Genomic DNA, 21,524 nt, shown 5'->3' on the forward strand with positions numbered 1-21,524 from the left:
ATAAATACCCTTCGTGTACAGACGTCTCTAATGATGCAAAGACACCCCCGCCTGTGATCTGACTGGAGCTTAGACCAGCCCTGCAAGCTGCCGGGGAGCTTCCTGCCCGTCTGACGGATGGCTCCTGAGTCCCTCCCAGATTCTTCCCACTAGCAACGAGCCAGGTGATGTTTTTGTAGCACGTACAGCTCATCGTACATATTTCACACTCGTGCTTTCATGTATCTGTGCCACATCTCTGTGCAAAAGACTTCTGTGCCCATTTCTCGGAGGAGAAAACTGAGGCTCCTAGAGGTTAAGCATCTTGCCCAGCTTGCACAGCCTCACTGTGCAGAGAGGAACTAGAACCAAGGATCCCTGTGTTCATGTCCTAGGGTTGCCATATCAAAGCACTACAAGCCACGAGGCTTAAATAACAGAAATCCGTTGTCTCCCGGCTCTGAGGTCCGAAGTCTGGAATCAAGGTGTCCGTCAGACCAGGCTCCCTCTGAAAGCTGTAGGGGAGACTCCTTCCTCGCCGCTCCCAGCTTCTAGGGGTCTCTCTCCTCAGCTTGCAGCTGCAGCCCTCCAATCTCCGTCTCTATCCCCACGTGATTCTCCCGGGGCCTGTGTGTCTGCATCCGAGCTTCCCTCCGTTCACACGGACACCAGTCATTGGGTTAGGGCAGTGGTCGGCAAACTCATTAGTCAACAGAGCCAAATATCAACAGTACAACGATTGAAATTTCTTTTGAGAGCCACATTTTTTAAACTTAAACTTCTTCTAACACCACTTCTTCAAAATAGACTCGCCCAGGCCGTGGTATTTTGTGGAAGAGCCACCCTCAAGGGGCCAAAGAGCCTCATGTGGCTCGCGAGCCGCGGTTTGCCGACCACTGGGTTAGGGCCACTGTGATCCAGTATGACCTCATCTTAACTTGATCCCAGCTGCAGAGACCCTATTTCCAAATGAAGGTCACATTCACATGTACGGGGAGTTAGGGCTTCAACATATCTTGGGGGGGAGGAGGGGTCACAGTTCAACCATACGGGTCCCTGACCCAAGCCAGTGGCCTTCCACACGTGCAGCTTGCATCCTGTGCTTCGAGCCGTCCGTTTCCTCCTCCCCATCTCTCACCACTGAGGACGAGGCGCTCCCCTCTCCTGCACGACGGAGAGCTGGGAGCACTTTCCGTCTTCTGCTTCCCAAGTTCCCAAGATGCTAGGGCAGAAGCAGGAAATATATGGGCCTTTTGTCTTCTCTACTCCCAGACAGTAAAAATCATTAAGGCTTGCTCTTAATTAGTTTAATTTCGAAACTTCTCAATATTGATTTAACCTCCACTCCTTTGTACTTGCTGCAGGCACTGAATTATGCCTGTTATTGATCGTGGATGGAAGCCTTTCCAGCCACCAGACTCTGGGGCGCTGGGAGCCGCGGGTCCCCCAGGGGGGGTGCTGGGCTCAGGAGGCGTGGACCAGCTTGGGAGAGGGAGCCTCTAGGCCAGCTTGGGAAGGGCCCTCCTCTGAGGAAGGGCTGCTCGGCTGAGGCCAGGGGACAGTCTCTTTCTCCTGGGTTGGCCCCGGCTCAGGGAGTTGGAATAAGAAGTCAGCTGGCAGTTGCCCAATCCCATTCCAGGCCCCAGGAGAGCTGGGCAGTGGGTGCTGCAGGAGGGTGACGTGGGGTCAAGATGTAGAGCACAGGCTTCGGCACCAGCCACAACCAAGCTGGAGTCCTGGCTTGACCAGCTGTGCGTCCTTTCACACCTGTGACATGGGTCAGTCATCCCATGTCAGTGTTGTGGGCATGCAGTGCAGCCCCTCAGGGCAGGCCCCAGCCCAGGGCCTGGCTCCGTCCTCAGTCGGCGGCCACCATGGTCACTGCTGCTGTCCCACTGGGGAGAGAAGGCCTAGACTTGGCATCACACTCTGTCTGCCAGCCCTGGCCCCATTACTCGCTTGCTGCGTGATCTTGGGCAACTCACTTCATATCCTTTCCATTGAAACGGGAGTAACGGCACCTACAACCTTGCAGGGCTATTGTGCGAATCGCATAGGATGGTGGATATGGAAGAATTTCAATTGCAAGGAGCATCCACTCCTGACGGATGATGAGCATTGATGGCTAGAGTGGTCAGTGCCCTACATGCGCCCTTTGGCGGCCCTCCGCCTGCGGTACCGTGTCCAGACCGTTCAGCTCTGGCGCGCTGCTCCAGCCTCTTCCCCACATCACGCACACGGGACCTCAGGGCAGCCACCTCGGAATTCACGCCATGCGTTTTACCCAGTCTGTCTCCAATGTGCGCACGTGCCTTCCACCATCTGTGCGCCTGCTGACCTGCTGATTCGGGCAGCACTTCCCTTGTGGGTTTTTTAAAGCAGCTTTATTGAAGTTGTGAATTTGCATTCCATCAAATTCACCCATTTCTAGGGTGCGATTCAATGACGTTTGGTAAAGTTGCTCTGGTTTTTTGGCCCAACTTCCCACCTGAAGCGGAAGTGTGTTCTCTCCTCCCTGCGCCCCTGCTGCCCTTGGTAAATGCCCGTGACACCGGTTATCACGCTGTAGTAGAGCGGTGTTTTATCGGTGCCTTCCTGCCTGCCCTCCCCATAACCTTGTACCCCGAGACCCGCATCACACCAGCATCCAATCAGGGCTCGCTGAATGCTTATTGTGTACACAGTGGAGGTGAGGGGGGTTCTGGAAACTCTAGTCTTAACTGTCAGGATAAGGATAAGAAGCTCATCATATACATATACATATACACATACACATACACATACATAATTCTAATCTCAGCTTGGCCATTATCTAGCCCAGCAGGTCTCAGAGGGGAGCAGCTGGAGGGCTTGAGCAAACCTGGGCCATTGGCCCCACCCTCAGAGAGTCTGAGTCTGGAGGGGGCTGGGTCCGAGAACCCACATTTCTAGCAAGTTTGCAGGTGATGCTGATGCTGGGGCCCAGGGACCACCGTTTTAGAACTGCTCGCTGCTCTGGCCCAGCCTCCCATTTCATGGGTGAGGAGCCAAGGCCTGGAGAAATGAGAGGACATGTTCCAAGTCCTGTCCCAAAGCCCAGACTAAAACCCAGGCCTGTGTCCTGGCCTCTGCCTCCCCCTCTGGCTTCAGAGAAGCAGGCTGAGGGGCGCAGAAGGTGGACAGAGCTTCCCCTAGACCTGGGCCCCACCTGGGGAGGGGAGATGGAGAAGGGGCTGCTGAGGGAGAGGTCAGCGGGATTGGAGAGGGGACTGAAGGCGGGGGGGCCAGGTGAAGGAGTGGCCAGGGCAGGCCTGCAGGAGGAGGTGAGGGATGACGGCCATTCTCCCCGCAGTCAGTCGGAGGCGGGAGAGGGGGTTGGGAGGGGCCGCCGCAGGCCTCAGCTGCAGCCATTCATCTCGCAGGCTGCCTGAGACAGCTGACAGAGGGAGCAGGCGCTGAGCCCGGCAGACACCAGGCTCCTTCCACCAGCGATTTATCTCTCAGCTTCATCTGGCAAACCTGCTGATGAAACGAGTCTCCTTCTCTCTCCGCCTCATCAATTTTCATTCTCATTTCATTTTCATTTTCCGTTAGAAGAGGTTCGGCCTTTCTCCTTGTTTAACTGGTCTCCCCATTTGATCCACTGCCCTTTCTCCTCAGCCATCCAGGCCCCCCAGGCTCTCCCCAACATCTCCCCCCAGCTCCACCCCCATGCCCTGGGGGTGCCTCCCTCTGTGCACAAATACTGGAGAGAGAAACCCAACACACACCCCCTCCCCCATCAAACTCCCCCGTTCACTTCAAACCAGACTGGCAGATCTATGGTGCTTCCCTTTAGTTCTGGAGCAGCTCACCGTCTGAGAGAAGGGAGGAGCATCATACGGGACTGGATTCTTTAGAGGATGCGGGAAGGGGCGAGGGGCTGGTTAATTGGTGATGGCTGTGGTCAGGGACAGCTTCCGAAAGGTGCAGTGTAAACTGAGACTTCAAAGATGGGAAGACATTACGCACCGGAGAAAGGGAACTTCTAGGCAGGGGCCCTGCATGTGCAAAGGCACTGGAGCAGCGGAGTGTTGCTTGCACCTCTCTGACGGCTCCCCCTGCTTCCTTGCCCTTGTGTCTAGCTCTCAGGGACCCACTGTGTCCAAAGGGATGTCCTGAGGCACAGTCCCTGGCTTCCAGAGGGGGCCTTTTGAGAATGCTACAGGGTCTGCCCCACACCCCCACCTGATTCTAGAAAGAATGGGGGACTGGAGGGAGGGAGGGTGGCGGGCTCACGTATCTGGGCCTGGCTGCCCCTCTGGCTTGTGACTGGCCAAGGGGGAATGACTGGGCTGCTGTCAAGCTGGGACATTGAGACTCTCCCGGAGGGACCACTTGACCCTTCCAGTGTCTGTCTGGCGGTCTAGAAGCCAGGGATTGTGCCTCAGCAAACAGAGGAGGATGGAAGGGAAGGGAAGGGGACTCTACTGGGCACCAGGCGCTTTATGGACACCCCCCGTGAGGCAGGAGCACCTGAGTGAGGATGCCCAAGGCCACAGGGCCAGCACCAGGATTCACAGGGAACCACTAGCCTAAGCCCTCGGGGGGTGGGGGGGCGGGGGGGGGGCTGGAGTCCACAGGATTTGGCCGGAAGGGAGCCTGAGAGAGCTCCGGAAGGGTGAGCATCATCAGAGGATCATGTCGAATCCAGAAGCAGAAACTGAGTCAGAGAGAAGTGCCTTCTCTCCCTGAGGGAAGGGCTCAAGTGGCTGAGCAGCGGCCAGAGCCATGGGCAGGGGCAGGGGCAGGGGCAGGGGCAGGGGCAGGGGCAGGGGCAGGGGCAGGAGCAGGAGCAGGGGCAGGAGCAGGGGCAGGGGCAGGAGCAGGGGCAGGGGCAGGGGCAGGGGCAGGAGCAGGGGCAGGGGCAGAGGCAGGGGCAGGGGCAGGAGCAGGGGCAGCGGCAGGAGCAGGGGCAGGGGCAGGAGCAGGGGCAGGAGCAGGGACAGGGGCAGGGGCAGGGGCAGGGGCAGGAGCAGGAGCAGGGGCAGCGGCAGGAGCAGGGGCAGGGGCAGGAGCAGGGGCAGGGGCAGGAGCAGGGGCAGGGGCAGGAGCAGGGACAGGGGCAGGGGCAGGGGCAGGGGCAGGAGCAGGAGCAGGGGCAGGGGCAGGGGCAGGGGCAGGGGCAGGGGCAGGGGCAGGAGCAGGGGCAGCGGCAGGAGCAGGAGCAGGGGCAGGAGCAGGGGCAGGGGCAGGGGCAGGGGCAGGGGCAGCGGCAGGAGCAGGGGCAGGGGCAGGGTGCGGGCCCAAGGAAGCCAGGCTCTGGGCGCCATTGTGTCTCCTGCCAGTTGGTGAGGAAGGAGGCGGAAGGGGCCTGAGCCCAGACACCGAGCCACCTGGTCTTCGGGGGCTCTGGAACAACCAGCCCCTCCTCTCTCCCTGCCCTCCTTTCCTTGCCTTTCTTTCCTGCTGCCACTGATGTTTTCTGAGCTCCTACTATGTGCCAGACAGTTGGAGGAACTGGCCACTTGGAGCAGAGTCCCTCCCCCTGAGGGGCTCACAGTCTGGTGGGAGAGACAGACAGACAAGTAAACAGGTAGCTTATGACGGAGGGAAGTTGGGGCACAGAGGATCCTGGAGAGGGAGGGGTGGAGCAAAAGTCCGGCAGCGCCTGGCGGTGGGACCAGCCTGGTACTGCTCTCCACGCCTGGCAGGATGGCTCCACTCCCTGCCGTCCTTTTGGTGCAGTGCGGCCAGACAGAGCGACTGGCACCCTCCTCTCCTAATTAAGAAATAAGGGGACAGGCTTCCTCCCAGGCCCAGAGCTCTACCACCCTCTGCCGGGCCAGCCAGGAGGCCAGGGAACAGAGCTCTGCCCGGGACAGGTCCCTTCCCTCCCAGCCCAGGAGGGGTTTTTACTGGAACCCTGACGCTTCTCCAGAGAGGAGGGGAGGGAAGGACATCAGACACCTCCTCTTTCCCCAGGGGATGCCTCCAGTTTCCCTCCTGCTCTCCTCCTGGACCCCCCCCCCCCCCCCCCCACACACACACACACACACACCACCATACACTCTTAGAAGTCAGCTTCTGGCACCAGAATCATAGGAAGAGCAAGGGCTGGCCAATGGAACCCACCCGGACTCAAATCCTGGCTCTTCCACACTTTGCTGTGGGTCCTTGGGCGGGCCCACTGAGCTTGGGGTTTCTGACCTAAAACGTACCTCCTCGCAGGCTGTCGGGTGCGGCCAGCACACAGAGACCCCGCACGGAGAAGGCGCCCAGGAATGGCGCGTCTTCCCTCTGGGCTTTGCGCTCTGTCATCCTTGCAGTGGTGTCAACCAGAGCTGTTGGGACTCAGCTTACCAAGAGGGGGCTGCTCAGTGAACAATGGTTTTCAAGCTTTTGTAGCTGCAACCCAAGGCCAAAAATGCATGCCTTTTCATCATGTCCCTGTACAGTGTGTGTGTGTGTGTGTATGTGTGTGTGAGAGAGAGAGAGAGAGAGAGAGAGAGAGAGAGAGAGAGAAATAGAGGGGGCTCAGCAATGTTTAGTCTAGCTACATACATTGCACTCTGATGTTTCTATTTTATTTCTGTTTTTAAAATGCAGATTGTGACCCACTTTAAACTGTTTTCATGACCCACTAATGGGCTGCCCTTCACAGTTCACGGCATTAGAGCACGTCCCGCCCCTGCAGGCGAGGTCTGCCCTGCACCACCCTCTGGAGAGACAGAAACCAATAGCGAAGCATCGTTTCCTCGAGGAGCCCGCAGCCTGGCTGGGACGGCGAGAACGGTGCTGTGTGGAGGTCTGTCCCAGGGTCTCTGGGCCTGCGGGGGGAGGGGAGGGGTACCCACCCTTCTCGAGGGAATTGAGAAAGCACCTCGGTGGAGGGGGCATTTAGGAGGGGTTTTGATGGCTGAAGAGGAGCTCGGTAGTTGAAGCTGCTCTGCAGGCAGCCTGAGATGCCCCAGGGGTGAAAGGAAGTAGCAAGTCTGGTTGTTTAGTGGGAGCAGAGGGTGTCTGGGCATGAGAGGCTCACTCAAGGGTGAGGACGAGAGACCAAAGAGCATGGGGATGGGGGCGGGGGGCGGGGGGACACGGTGCTGTCTGACAGAGATGGGGCTGAAGAAGCAAGAGCAGGTTTGGTGGGAGAAGATGGAGAAGATGGCTGAGTTTGGGGCACGTTGAGTGTGAGGAGCCTCTGAGGCAAGCAGGTGGAGGCGTTGGGGGCAGTTAGAAGTGAGGCTGGGCCCCTCCCTCCTGACCACCTGTGGGTTTGTCCTCTGCCCAGTGCCCCAGAACCCTAACGAGAAGGCCGGGGGGTCTGCAGCAGAAAGAGGGGTGAGCAGCGCAGCACCCGATAGTGGCCAGGATCCAGCAGGGCTTTGGGGAAGGGAGTCACAGGGGCGCACGGGGCCAGAAGGTCACCCCGCCATCTCCCTGCCTCGGGGCAGCCTGGCACTCACAGGCCCAGGCCCCAGGATCCAGCCAGAGCAGGGCCCTAAGGCGTAGAGCAATTTCTAGATACGGGAACTATGGAACGAGGAAGAGGACTCGGTCTCCCTTTCTGGAAAAGGCTGATTAAGCAATGAGACCCTGAGAAGCTGTAGCCCTCAGGAAACACAGGGATGAATTAAGTGAACTTCAAGTCTGACGTTCTGGCATCCCCTCAAATTTCCAAAGACCATGTCCCTGGTTGTGATGGAAAAGGAAGGGAAATCTGGGTTAAAACGATGAAACTGGCCTAGTCCGTTTGGCCAAGTGGTTAGAGCACTGGCCTGCGGACTGAAGGGTCCCAGGTTCGATTCAGGTCAAGGTGACGTACCTGGGTTGAAGGCTCAATCCCTGGCCCTGGTCAGGGCACATGAGGGAGGCAACCAATTGATGTGTCTCTCTCACATCAATGTTTCTCTCTCTGTCTGTCTCTCTTCCTCTGTTCTGCTCTCTCGAAAAATCAATGGAAAAAAATATATCCTCGAGGGAGGATTAACAACAACAAAAAAGATGAAACTGGTTGATGGTGACAGAAGTCAAGACAGTGGCTAAGGCCAGACGGGGGCGGGATGAGACTGGAAAGGAACCTTCCCGGGAACCTTCTAGAATGCTGGAAATATTTCTGTCTTGAGCTCAGCGGTAGTTATACTGGTATCCACAAATGTAGACATTCATGCAGCTGTGCCCTTAGAATTAGTGTTATTTGTGCACTCTCCTGGGCAAATGTTACACCCCAATAATATTCTTTAAAGGTTGAATACAACGATGAGAGATGAGAAGTAAGAAAGAGAAGATGGAGTAAGAGGCAACATCAGGGGCAAATGAAGGGACTAAAAAGCATGGCATCTCTCTTACGCCCACAGCTATTCTGTGAGCCACGTCCCAGCCTGGGCATTGAAGGTTCAGAGAATTACCCACTTTGCCCAAGGTCACACAGCGAGGGGCAGAGCCAGGTGCAAACTGATTGCAAAGCCCAGGACCCTCCCTTCGCCTCTCGCCCTTTGCATGAGTCATGCAAGGAATTCAGGCTCCGGAAGACTAGATAAACGGCCGCCTGCGCCCCCGCCGAGGTCTGCTCCAGCTCTGAGGTCCTAGTTGTCTGTGATTAAGTGGGAGGTGGGAGTGAGGGCCATGCTCACCTCCCAGGAGGGGCAGAGGCCAGGTGTACAGATGGAGCGCTGGCCTCCCTCCCTCTGCAGCCCTTCCACCCGGCGCTTATCTGCCGGTGAGGAAGCCGGAGTTTATCAACGCTGCACTCAATTATGCTGCCCATCTGTCTGCGCAGCTCAGGGGGGCCTGGCACTGAAGCTGCGAAGGCCAGGCCATCGATCACCGCCTGCCCGCCCGCCCCTCCCTCCAGAACCCCAGCTCCCAGGGGTGGGGTGGAGGCGCCAGGGAGGGGAGCTTTCTGGGAGGGAGGCTGGGGGGGGGGGGGTGGAGGAGCAGTTTAGATGTGGCAGGAGCACAGGGACTATGCGGGGCGGGGCCGGAGAGGAGGAAAGGGCAGCTCTGGCTCCTGACAACAGCGTCTCCAGAGCTTAGTTGAATAATCAGGCCCTCACTCTGCTCAATCCAGAGCAGCTGCCTGGGGCAGGTGGGGCCTGCGGAGCCAGCCCTTCCAAGAGAAATGTTGGCCCCTCGAGTGGGCAGCCTTGCTTCCCTGACTGTATGTAGGTCCTGGGCCTTCTGTCTCCTGTAGATGAAGGCCTTGCGGGCAGCAGTGCTGGCAAAGAGCACCAGCCCCAGCCCCCAGGCAGAAGGCAGGCCTGCTGGCCTGCTGGCTGTTTGCCCTGTGGTTCCAGGCCCAGCCACGTTCACCTGGCAACAGCGTCTTCTCCCCTCTTCGGTCCCGCCAGTAGGTCACTCTAGCCAGGAGCCTAGGCGTGGCATCTGAGGGTAGCCAGGGAGAAGGAGCTCGGACCCAGGCCATCTCTGAAGGGAACTGCACCTGGGCGGGCAAAGACAGGCATTGACCCACAGGGCAGGGAGCGTTGGCTGGGCTGGCGGCTCAGGTTATGGAGTCAAAGACCCGGGTCTGAATCCTGACCCCGCCAGTAGAAGCTGTGCAACCTCTGACAAGTCAGCTAACCAATCAGAGCCTCTGTTTCTTTCCCTGCAAAGGAGACTAAATCCCTTCTCTGCCTACACGCAGGGTTGTGGGAAGATGACACGTTTCACTATTTGTATCCACTCACACGTACCCTCTCATGCACAGTCCTACACCCTGCACGGTGGGGACACAAAAAGCACGTAAGACATGGCCCCTGCTCCAGGAGTTTGGAACCCAGTTGGGAAATGCACACGTGATAGTCTGAACTCCTGCTCACCCGGGAGATTATGGATACAAGACAATTAGCTTTCTCTGCGCTCCTGGCAGAAATTGCTCATCAGCCTGCATGAGTGGGCCGTGTGCAAGACAGCCTTGAATGGCGATGGCAGGTGAGTGGGCAGCTCTGAGCTCCACCCTGGACGGGGCTGCACGCTCAGCAGGGGCGTGGGGGGCTTTTCGGCCTTGGCCAAGTCTCGGGATCAGAGGTGCGCAAACCTGAGTCATCAGGCCCCTGCCTCTCTCTGGGTGCTGCACCCCCGGGCCTGGCCTCCTGGTGAGGGCCGGAGCATTGCCTCAATCACCCACCCCAGCCTGGGGTGCAGGGAAAGGCCCTTCGCTGGAGGGTTTTCATTGTTTTAAATGGTTTCTCGTCACAAAATTGTTAGAACAAAGGTGGGAGAGGAGAGATGCCCTGGACTCAGGCAGGGTCTGAGATGCCTGGGGCCCAGCTGAAGACCCCTCCCCACCCACCCACTCCAGCCTTCTCTCTGCCTGTGAATGGTCTTGGGCTCTCCTAATCACTATGCATTTTGGGTGCTGCAGGAGAGGCAGTCTTAGAAGGTGGGGCATACTATTGTCTATTTCTGCTCACAGCTCCCCACCCCATCACCTGGGGGCAACACTGAGCCCACAGTGGGCAAGCTTACCTAAAAGCCCTGGTTGGAGGGCCTCCCAACCCCGGGGAATGCATGGAGCTGGAAGGAAGCTAACATTTCTTGAACTCTTTCCGTGTGCAACACAGTTCCCTTCGCCCTAATGACAACCTCACTTACACATAAGGAACAGGCGTTCCCAGAAGTCAATAGCTGTTCCCACGGTGTTCTGGTGGGAGGTGGTGCGTGCGTAACAGCAAGATCTCCTTGCTGGTGGGTTCTGCCCCTCGGGCCAGGTCTAGGCAGGAAGCGGGACTTCTGGCCTTGGGCCCAGTTCCATGACAAGGCCCTTCGGGAACCCACCTGTCCCTGCTGCCTCTCCACCCTTCCTTGAGTGTACTGCCGAACCTCCTTCCCTGTTCCTGGCCACGAGGCACGGCTTGGGTGGCCGGGCCCCCCAGGCTCCCTTGGCACATGTATGCAGGTGCACGTACATGTGTGCCCATGTGTTTGTTTGCCCTGAATTTTATGGGTCAGTGCCCACTTAAGTCCTGGTTGGTAAAAACAACCATGACAAAATGCACAGAGGTAGCTGCAAAAGAAGGTGGGAGGGAGGTAGTCTGATGTAAACAGGCATGCCGCTCTTCTGCGCAGGGAGGGCGCCATGCCTCCCACGGCTGTCCTGCACCCCGCCCAGGAGGAGTAAGCAGCCCTGGGTCCTGGAAGCTGGATGAAGTGGGCAAAGAGCTCCTCGGGCCAGCTGAGAGGCACCTGTCTGAAAGGTGGTAGGAGACACAGCTCCCCGCTTCCCAAAGCTCCCTAGGAAGGAAGGAGGCAAGAATGGGCGCCCACCTGCTGCTGCAGCCACCAGTGCATCCCAGGGTGCCCAGGGTGCTCTGGCCAGACCTGGGAACCAAGAAGCGTGGTGCAACTGGCACAAGCTCTGGACCCGGGTAGATTCCTGTCTCCTGTCGCTTACCAGCCAAATTCTTTAACCTCTCCCGAACTTCAGTGTCTTCATCTGCAAACTGGAGGTATTAATGCTTACCCTGTAGACTAGTTGTGAAGGTTAAATCGGAAAGAGACATTCAGAGTCTTTGAAGAGCCCTGGCAAACTGCAGTATTCAGTCAGCATGTGCACCTCCCTAATGCCTGCAGGTGGAAGACTCCCCAGATCAGACCTCCCGGGAGGAGTCAGCCAGGCCCCGGAAGCCCCCGTATCTCCACCTTGGTTCAATCTAGGCCAAGGCTGGACTTGGCTTCAGGGTGATGCAGCCTGGCTGTGGGGCTGAGAACGTGGACTGGTCTCCTAGGTTGGGAGGGAGGAAACAGCAAGGGCTTGGATCATAGTTTGTGGTGGGCTGGGGCCTGACCTCCTGGGGGAGGGGCCCTGAGCCCCAGAGGTTGACTCATACAGTAAACACTCGCTGGGCACCTGCCCAGTGCTACAAGCACAGTGAGGAGCAAGACTGAGGACGTGGACTCCCCTAGGTGGGGAGACATCTCCGCGTGCTGTGGTCGGGGCTGTGACGGGAGGAAGCACGGGGCCCTGTGAGAGCATACAGCAGGCCCTCAGCCAGCGAGGGCGGCAGGTGTGGGGAGGTTTCTGGAGCAGGAGACTGGCCTTAGGGGGAGTCTTGAGGAACAAGTAGAGGTTGCCTGGGAGACAGTAGAAAGGAGATGCGAGAAGGGTAATGTCAGGGTAACTTCAGCCTGAGAGGGTTGTGCACAGAGGGTAAGTGGGATGGCAGCAAGAGGAGCCAGGAGAAGTGGCTGGGGCAGGTCACAGAAGGTCTTACCTGCAGTGCTAAGGAGCTCAGACTCGGACTTCTTAATCCCAGCACCTGGCAGCTCGGCCAGGCTGTTGGGAAAGGGGAACCCCTGCCTCCAGGTAAGGGAGTTGGCAGATGCGCACGCTGCACCCCGCCCAGGAGGAGTAAGCAGATCTCAGGCAGGACCACTCCCTTCCCCAGACAGTCTGGGGTGGGGTCAGGGGCCACTGCCTTTGACGTTCCTGGGAGCCCGCCCTGGAAGGCAGAAGCCGCACCAGCCTCTGCCCAGAGCACTCACAGGGACGTCTGCAGACTCACTTTATTTTCCATTTACCGAGGGAGCCCAGGGGCGAATGGAGAGAGATGAGGAAGCTTGGAGAATCCACTCCACCTCTCTCTGGGCTCAGAGGACTCTGAAGATGACAATGATCGCAGCCGTCCCCTCTCCTTACACACACGCACACACGCACACACGCACACACGCACACACGCACACGCACACGCACACCTTTCCCGAGTCTTCTGGAAGCTTCCAAGGCCCAACCTCTTCCTCCTGCCCTGAAGCCTCCCAGTCACCCACTTCCCGCCTCGGGTCCTAGGAAAGGACACTAAAGCCTAAGATACAGGACAGGACCCAGGAGACCCAGCCGCTCAGCTCTTTGCGCCTCTTGAGTCAGACAAGGGAGCGGGGAGGAGGGATGGATTCTGCTTCTCTCCACCTGCTTAACTCTGCCTCCTCTTCTCCAGGGCTGCCTGCTGGGCATGGCGATGAGTGAGCAGGCCCAGCGGACAAGGTTGGAGAGCCGCACCCCGGAGGGCGAGAAGTGATGCCCAGCCGTCCCCCATGACTGCCTTGGGAGTGGGGCTCCCCAGGCCCTGGCAGGCGGCTGACCCTCAGCCTGCAAACCGCTAAGGGCAGGACTTGAGACTTTTCCTGTGGATGGTCCCCTCCCCTGCGGCTCCGCCATGAGGCTCCTCGTGGCCCCCCTCTTGCTAGCATGCGTGGCTGGTGCCACTGCCGCTGTGCCCGTGGTCCCCTGGCGTGTGCCCTGCCCCGCTCAGTGTGCCTGCCAGATCCGGCCCTGGTATACACCCCGCTCGTCCTACCGCGAGGCCACCACCGTGGACTGCAATGACCTGTTCCTGACGGCCGTGCCCCCGGCGCTGCCCGCGGGCACGCAGACCCTGCTCCTGCAGAGCAACGGCATCGCCCGCGTGGACCGGAGTGAGCTCGGCTACCTGGCCAACCTCACGGAGCTGGACCTGTCCCAGAACAGCTTCTCCGACGCCCGGGACTGTGACCTCCAGGCCCTGCCCCAGCTGCTGAGCCTGCACCTGGAGGAGAACCAGCTGACCCGCCTGGAGGACCGCAGCTTCGCGGGGCTGGCCGGCCTGCAGGAGCTCTATCTCAACCACAACCAGCTGCGCCGCATCGCGCCCCGGGCCTTCGCCGGCCTCGGCAGCCTGCTGCGGCTGCACCTCAACTCCAACCTGCTGAGGGCCGTGGACAGCCGCTGGTTCGAGATGCTGCCCAGCCTGGAGATCCTCATGATCGGGGGCAACAAGGTGGATGCCATCCTGGACATGAACTTCCGGCCCCTGGCCAACCTGCGCAGCCTGGTGCTGGCGGGCATGAGCCTCCGGGAGATCTCCAGCTACGCCCTGGAGGGGCTGCAGAGCCTGGAGAGCCTCTCCTTCTACGACAACCAGCTGGTCCGGGTGCCCAGGCGGGCGCTGGAGCAGGTGCCTGGGCTCAAGTTCCTGGACCTGAACAAGAACCCGCTCCAGCGGGTGGGGCCCGGGGACTTCGCCAACATGCTGCACCTCAGGGAGCTGGGGCTGAACAACATGGAGGAGCTGGTTTCCATCGACAAGTTTGCCCTGGTCAACCTCCCCGAGCTGACCAAGCTGGACATCACCAACAACCCCCGGCTGTCCTTCATCCACCCCCGCGCCTTCCACCACCTGCCCCAGATGGAGACCCTCATGCTCAACAACAACGCGCTCAGTGCCTTGCACCGGCAGACGGTGGAGTCCCTGCCCAACCTGCAGGAGGTGGGCCTTCACGGCAACCCCCTCCGCTGCGACTGCGTCATCCGCTGGGCCAACGCCACCGGCACCCGCGTCCGCTTCCTTGAGCCGCAGTCCACCCTGTGTGCCGAGCCGCCGGACCTCCAGCGCCGCCCGGTCCGGGAGGTGCCCTTCCGGGAGATGACGGACCGCTGCCTGCCCCTCATCGCCCCCCGCAGCTTTCCGCCCAGCCTGCACGTGGCCGGCGGAGAGAGCCTGGTCCTGCACTGCCGGGCGCTGGCCGAACCAGAGCCGGAGATCTACTGGGTCACGCCAGCTGGGGTTCGACTGACGGCTGCCCGGGCAGGCAAGAGGCACCGGGTGTACCCCGAGGGGACGCTGGAGCTGCGGAGGGTGACGGCGGCAGAGGCGGGGCTGTATACCTGTGTGGCCCAGAACCTGGTGGGGGCCGACACCAAGACCGTCAGTGTGGTGGTTGGCCGGGCTCCCCTGAAGCTAGGCCGGGACAAGAGATGGGGGCTAGAGCTCCGGGTGCAGGAGACCCACCCTTATCGCATCCTGCTCTCTTGGGCCCCCCCGCCCAACACCCTCTCCACCAACCTCACCTGGTCCAGCGCCTCCTCCCTCCGGGGCCGGGGGGCCACTGCTCTGGCCCGCCTGCCTCGGGGCACCCACAGCTACAACATCACCCGCCTCCTTCAGGCCACGGAGTACTGGGCCTGCCTGCAAGTGGCCTTTGCCGATGCCCACACCCAGGTGGCCTGCGTGTGGGCCAGGACTAAAGAGGCCACGCCCTGCCACCGAGCCTTAGGGGACCGGCCTGGGCTCCTAGCCATCCTGGGCCTGGCTGTCCTCCTGCTGACAGCCGGGATAGCAGCCCACCTTGGCCCTGGCCAGCCCAGGCAGGGGGTGGGTGGGCGGCCTCTCCTTCCGGCCTGGGCTTTCTGGGGCTGGGGCGCCCCCTCAGTCCGGGTGGTGTCTGCACCCCTCGTCCGGCCCTGGTACCTGGGAAGGAAGCTGCCCACGTCCTTAGAAGGAGAGACACTGTCGCCACCATTGTCTCACCGTTCCTGGAGCTCAGCCTGTCCTCAGCAGTAGAGAAATAACGAGGACGACTTTGTAACAAAAGGGAAGCATCCTGGGCCTGATGCCCTGCCAAGAAAGTGACATGGACCCCCGTGCTCAAGGCCGGACAGCTGGGCCATGACCGACGGGCTTGGTGGCCCCGGAGGCTGCTCCCGCCACCTCCAAAACGTGGCCCTTACCTTCTGGGGGGGCTCCTCGGCTGCCTTTTTGAGGAGCATCTGCAAGGGACAGGACTCTGGCAAAGACTTCCCACCTCCCCAGCTGTCTACATGCCCAGAGGCTCCTGGGCAGCGCCTGGCTGTCCCCTGCCCGCGTCCCCAGGCCCTCGGCCCTCAGGATGTGCCCCTCCTCTGCCGTTTCTCTGTTCAGTCTCAGTTGCTTGCTCTTCCCCCTCCCGGGCAAGGGCTGAAGGAGGCCTCTCCTCCCTGTGGGCGCAGCTCCCAGCGACCCCAGCCTGCTCTGAAGGAGGAGGCTGCCCAGGACCGCCCCCTCCTGGCAGCCCGGATGGCACTCGGAGGTTGACTTTCTATAGGCAATTTTGTACCTTTGTGGAGGAATGTGTCACCTCCCCCCAACCCAGTTCGCTCTTTTCTCCTGTTTTGTAAAAAATAAAACTAAATAAGAAAAACATGCTAAGGAGGGCAAGGAGACAAAGGGAAAATAGTCCTTTGAGTCCTGAGTACAAACCCCGGAGCTCTACGCGGGGGGGGGGGGGGGGGGGATCCCTGTAAACCTAGAGGGGGGCAAGGGAGGGGCGGGAACGGAAGAGGAGAGAAAAAAAGAGGGGAAATGGGGCACCAGGGCACTGGTTTCCATCAGGTTTCGATTCTGGCCTCTCCTAGACAGTCCTGACTGTGCGCAGCGGAGCTGGGAAGAGGGACAAAGAGCCGAGAGGCTGACACGAGAGAGTGAAAGCACGGGTGGGCGGCAAGGAGGAGGGTGGGGAGAGAAAGGGAGAAAAAGCCAGAGATGGAGGGAGTGGAAATTTCCATCACCAAACACTGTCACCCCTCCTCATTCTCTGATAAGCAATTAACATGCCGGTGCCTAAGAAGCACTTCCCAGGCCTCTTTCTAATTAAGCAAACCCAAGGGGCAGAGTCATGCCGAGAATTGCAAATCATCAAGACAGCAAGCACTTGGCTCACGGGGGCAGGAGCCCGTGTGGGGTGAGAGGGGATGGGGGGCGGGGTGAGGGCTGAGGGACAATGAACTCGGTGCATTTATCTTTCCGGTCCATTTCAGTATAATTTGCAGGGAGCCTGGTTTGCTTTTACAGAATTTTTTTTAAAAAAAACAGATCGACTTCCAAAGCCCAAGTGTGAAGGGGACATGCGTTGGAGAGGCCCCGGGGCGAGGGGAGGGGCTGCCGGGGGCCAGGCGGCGGGCAGCTCCAGATCAAGAGGTTCCTTTGGAGGTGTCTGGGGACAGTGAGGGAGCTCCTGAAACCCAAAAGCAGCAGGAGGTGAGCCTGAGGGCCCCGGTGCCCCAGACATGTCAGCAGACGCCTCAGAGGCTGCGCGGAGCTGCTATGGAGTCACTGGTGGAAGTCAGGCTAGGCGGCCGAGCATCGGGCCCCCCGGGACCCACACAGAGCACCCTCACCCCAGCAGAGGGTGGTGCTCCTCCCTCGGTGAGCGCAGGAGCGCAGGAGAGCAGGGTTCTCTGAAGACCTTCACTAACGCCCGTTCAGAAGCGTCCTGCCCCTGAGCTCAGCCTGCCTCGGAGGCACCAGGGCCTGCTGAGCGTGGGTGGCGGGGCCCACCCCAGACTCCCCGAGGAGCCTCTGACCTAGATCTGGGCAGGTCCCGAGCCTCTGCCATTCTAACGCGTTTTCAGGTGATACTGATGCTGCGGGTCTGGGGGCCCCACTTTGAGGACCTCAGAGCTCCACCCAGCATGTAGCGGCTAGAACGTCTAGAACGTTCCACTCCTGCCCCAGGCCCCCAGGAGAGAGGGGGAGGGGGCCTCCGCTCCTCCCACTCGCTGGTGGGCTGCTCGGGTCTGCAGGCTCCATTCACGCGTGCTCCTCCCAGGGGTGGTGATGTGCTCTGGGTGGAGGGGGTGGGCAAGCAGAGACACAGCAAACACGCTTCCGGCGCCATGACCAACGCTCTGTGGCCTCCAGTGTTCTCTCCTGGTGAACTCTGGGGTCACCACAGCTACGTCCTGGGCAGCTCCGCCAACTGGCTGGAGCTGGCCTTGGGAGCTAGCCTATTGGCCACCCGTGGTCCAGAAGGCATGTGGGGAGGAGGCGGGCAGGGCCTCTGCGGATCATGGAAAACTGCAGCTGGAAATCAACACCTCTCCTCCCCTCCCCTCCTTTCCTCTTCCCTCCTCTCCTCCCCCCTCCCTTCCTCTCCCCTCCCCTCCCTTCCCCTCCCCTCTTCTCCCCTCCTCTCCCCTCCCCTCCCTTCCCCTCCCCTCTTCTCCCCTCCTCTCCCCTCCTCTCCCTTCCCCTCCCCTCTTCTCCCCTCCTCTCCCCTCCCCTCCCTTCCCCTCCCCTCTTCTCCCCTCCTCTCCCCTCCCCTCCTCCCTCCCCTCCCTTCTCCTCTCTTCTCTTTGCTGCCTTTCTGGATGGGCCCACATGGCACAGAGCTTCGAGCTCTTGCTCCCCTAAGTGAGCACCCAGAAGCCCTGGGAAGCCTGTGGAGCCCGCAGCCCCCTCCTGTCAGCACCTGCTGCCACCCCACACCTCCCCTAGTAGCCCTGGGCCCAGCGGAGCCAGAGACCCGGACAGTGAGCAGCGCACAGCTGGAGGCCTCAGCTCCCACCAGCTCAGAGTAGCCCAGACGTGCCTGGGCTGGAAGGTGGAAGGCCTCTTTGCTACCTTCCTTTCCCTCAGCTGCAGACCGGAAGCCCTGGGGGAGCGGGGGAAGCCCCTGGGGAGAGGGGGGCCCATTCTGGAGCCCAGTCTCCACACGCCCAGTGTCTGGCTGCACTGCTGCTTCCCGGGTGCCGTGGAGCCTACAGCTGCTTGAGTCCTTGCAAATGAATCCCTTCTTCTGGGGAGGAAAGGCACTTACGGCGATGTAACCTGTCTCTCAACTGGATCCTCATGTCCTAAGCGCATTGGCTGCCAGGAGCAGTGAGGTGAGCTGAGAGAGGACACAGCCAGTCAGGGAGGAGGAGAAAGAGGCACTTTGTGGGTGTTTGTTCCTAGAATAGCTAGAAACCGAGGAAATGGGAGTGAGCACCTCGCCCTGGCATGTGCTCAGGTGCCTGTGAGCAGGCGGGAGGGCGGGGCCATGCCCTTATGTCTATTAACACAGGCGAAGTGGCATTTGAAGTCAGCGTTCACACTAGACTGAGCGTGTAGGCAACTACACATGCTGCGTTTAAAACAAACGAAATAGCTATTTACCCGGTCTCTTCTGTACATGTAAGGATTGCTTTTTTAACCCTCAATAGAAAGCAAGATTTAATTCTGTTTAAATGTTAAGTTATGTAAGGCCTATCATTTCCATCTATCGAGATGATTTCAAAACCCAGCCTAACTACCGCACGTGTTAGCGTTCCCTCCCTAGTGCATGCCACTGCTCCATTCAGTCCTGCCTCCTAGGTCCCCATCCACAGCTCAGACAGATTGTGGAGCAGACCTGGGCGGGCATGTGCGGTGGCTCACCTCCAGCCTGACACGGGGCCATCAATCAGCATGTCTGGCGAGGCCGCTCAGACAACTGCCAACCACTTAACCGTACGATCTTGCACTGGCATTTCTGCGTTCTCCCACGAGGCTGACTTCGTTGGAGTCGCTGTCAAAACGGGGAGACAGTGAGTCTGGGCGTTCCTGGGAGCTCAGTCTAGTCCCTGTGTCACAGAGGAAAAGAGGTTGGCTGCTCTACATAGGATGACCAGAGGGACTTTCCTGGTGTTAGCACTGGAAGCCCCTTGTTTTAGGAGCTGTCAGTCTTGGGGCAACCTGGGATGGGTGGTCACCCTAGTCTAGTGAGCTCTTTTTTTTTTTAATATATTTTATTGATTTCCTTTTTTTTTTTTACAGAGAGCAAGGGAGAGAGAGAGTTAGAAACATCGATGAGAGAGAAACATCAATTAGCTGCCTCCTGCACACCCCCTACTGGGGATGTGCCCGAAACCAAGGTACATGCCCTTGACCAGAATCGAACCTGGGACCCATCAGTTCGCAGGCCGACGCTCTATCCACTGAGCCAAACCGGTTAGGACTCTTTCCTTTTTTTTTTTTTTTTTTTTAATATATATATTTTTATTGATTTCAGAGAGGAAGGGAAAGGGAGAGAAAGATAGAAACATCCATGATGAGAATCACTGATCGGCTGCCTCCTGTACTCCCCACACCGGGGATGGAGACTGCAACCTGAGCATGTACCCTGACCGGGAATCGAACCGTGACCTCCTGGTTCATAGGTCAACACTCAACCACTGAGCCACGCTGGCGGGGCTAGTGAACTCTTTCTAAGTGTACCAAGCCATCTTCCTTGCTCCCTTTCTCCTCGCTCCCTCCTAATCACAGATATTTCATGAACTTGACTATGTGGTAGGCGCAGTTCTGGGAACTGGGGGTGCAGCTGAAATTCTGAGCCCGACTTTGCATTTTAGAGAGGGGAGAAAGCTGGTGAGCAGGCCCAATAAGTCAATATACAGAATGCTGGATGGTGATGGCGATGGGGGGAAAAATGTCAGGGAGGGAAGAGGATGAGAGAGGATGTGAGGGCTCACCTAGGGTGCTCAGCACAGGCCTTGTTGAGAACGTGACATCTGGGAGAGAACCGAGCAGTTATCTGGGGGAAGCGTGATCCAGGCAAAGAGAATAGTATGGGTGAAGGCCAAGAGCAAGGAGGCGAGTGTGGCCGGAGCAAGAGAGGGAGCGGGGAGAGTAACAGTGAGCCCTAGGTCAGAGAACAGCCAGGCAATTGCACTGAGCCTTTAGGCCTCGGGAAGGACTTGGGCCTTCCTTTCCAGCAAGAGGTGGAGCCACGGGAGGGGCCTGAGCCGATTTGACTTAAAGGGATCCTTCTGGTTGCTAGACTGAGAACAGCACGGGGGTACAGGGGTGTGGGGTGTTGAGTGCCGAAGCAGAGAGGCCAGTTAGGAGTCAGCCCACTGCGATAATCATCTCAGTTTAAGCACTATTTCTAGGACTTTGCCACCGAGTACACCTCCAGTATTTTCTAAATCTATCTTTCCCCCCATTTTGGAAAATCAAAGCCACATTTATTCCTTCGCAGGCTCCTGACCCCTCTGCCTTTCCCCTGAATGGTCAAAAGCAGCTCACACAGATCAAGGCTCCAAGATCACATCGCACGTCTGTCAGTGCCCCGCCTCCTAACACAGAACCCGGAACTCATGCCAGGTAGCGAGGAATGAGCTCCCCTGGCCCCCCCTCCCCCCCCCCCCCAGTCCCATCTTAGCTGTGCTTGTCATTCACGCATGTCGTTCCGAGGGAGAGGCAGCGGTGACTGGAGGAGTCCCTGTCCTGCCTTTGCTCTGTCACCACTGACAACCCTTGGGCTGTTCCAGGCCTGAGGTCCACCTTCCTTCTTGATGATTTTTCCAAAAGAACTCTTGTGTGCTCCTCATGGCTTTCCCCCGTGTCAGGTCACGTGCTTTAACCTCCCCAGTACGGTCCTTACCCACTGTGCTTTCCTTCTGCAGCTGCCCTTTGATCAACACCATCTCCTTGTATTTTTATAGAATCGTGATGATGGCTGACACCTACTGTGCGCTAGCCATTCTAGTACAGATTTTCACACACACCATTTTATTTCATTCGCAGCCACCTGATCAAGTAGATACTCTTATCCCGATGTTACAAATTTAGAGGGCAGAGCTCAGAAAGGCTAATTGGCTTCTCCAAGGTCACACAGCTAGTAAGTAGGTGGCAGAGTCGGGATTCAAAGGCTCTGTCTTCGCCGCCCTGCTCCACTAGACTCAGATTCATCTACTTTAAAAGTATGTCAATCGTTTTTCAAGAACATGAGAACTTCTAAAACCCACGTGCAGATTTTAGAGAGCTCCCTCGTGCAGCCACTTCTATTTTTAGATGCTGCCCTCTTTTTTAATTCAGGATCATTTATGACTTTATTGTCGGGACTTCAGTTTTAAAACCTCTGAACTATATTGTCTTGAGAATCACAGCTTCTGATTCATTTCTCTGAATTCTTGAAACATGCGCTTTAGAAGTCTGGGTGTGCTTCGTTTTGCCCCCCTCATCCTTTCTTTCTTTCTTTAGATACTATGAACTCTAAAATCCCCTAGTGGCTTCTTCTGGGGGTTCTGATCTCTCCCCTCCCCAATCAGT

General features: G+C 58.5%; 1 protein-coding gene across 1 annotated transcript; it reads left to right on the plus strand.

The window, feature by feature from the left end:
* Positions 1–73: 73 nt before the first annotated feature.
* LRRN2 (leucine rich repeat neuronal 2) lies at positions 74–15,353 on the plus strand. Its single transcript, XM_079760579.1, has 3 exons — positions 74–164; positions 6,547–6,745; positions 12,876–15,353. Exon 3 carries the CDS (start codon positions 13,095–13,097, stop codon positions 15,255–15,257), a length of 2,163 nt encoding a protein of 720 aa, XP_079616705.1. The 5' UTR covers positions 74–164; positions 6,547–6,745; positions 12,876–13,094; the 3' UTR covers positions 15,258–15,353.
* The last annotated feature ends 6,171 nt before the right edge of the window (positions 15,354–21,524 follow it).

Source organism: Cnephaeus nilssonii, assembly GCF_951640355.1.
Source record: "Cnephaeus nilssonii genome assembly, chromosome: 21".
NCBI lineage: Eukaryota > Metazoa > Chordata > Mammalia > Chiroptera > Vespertilionidae > Cnephaeus > Cnephaeus nilssonii.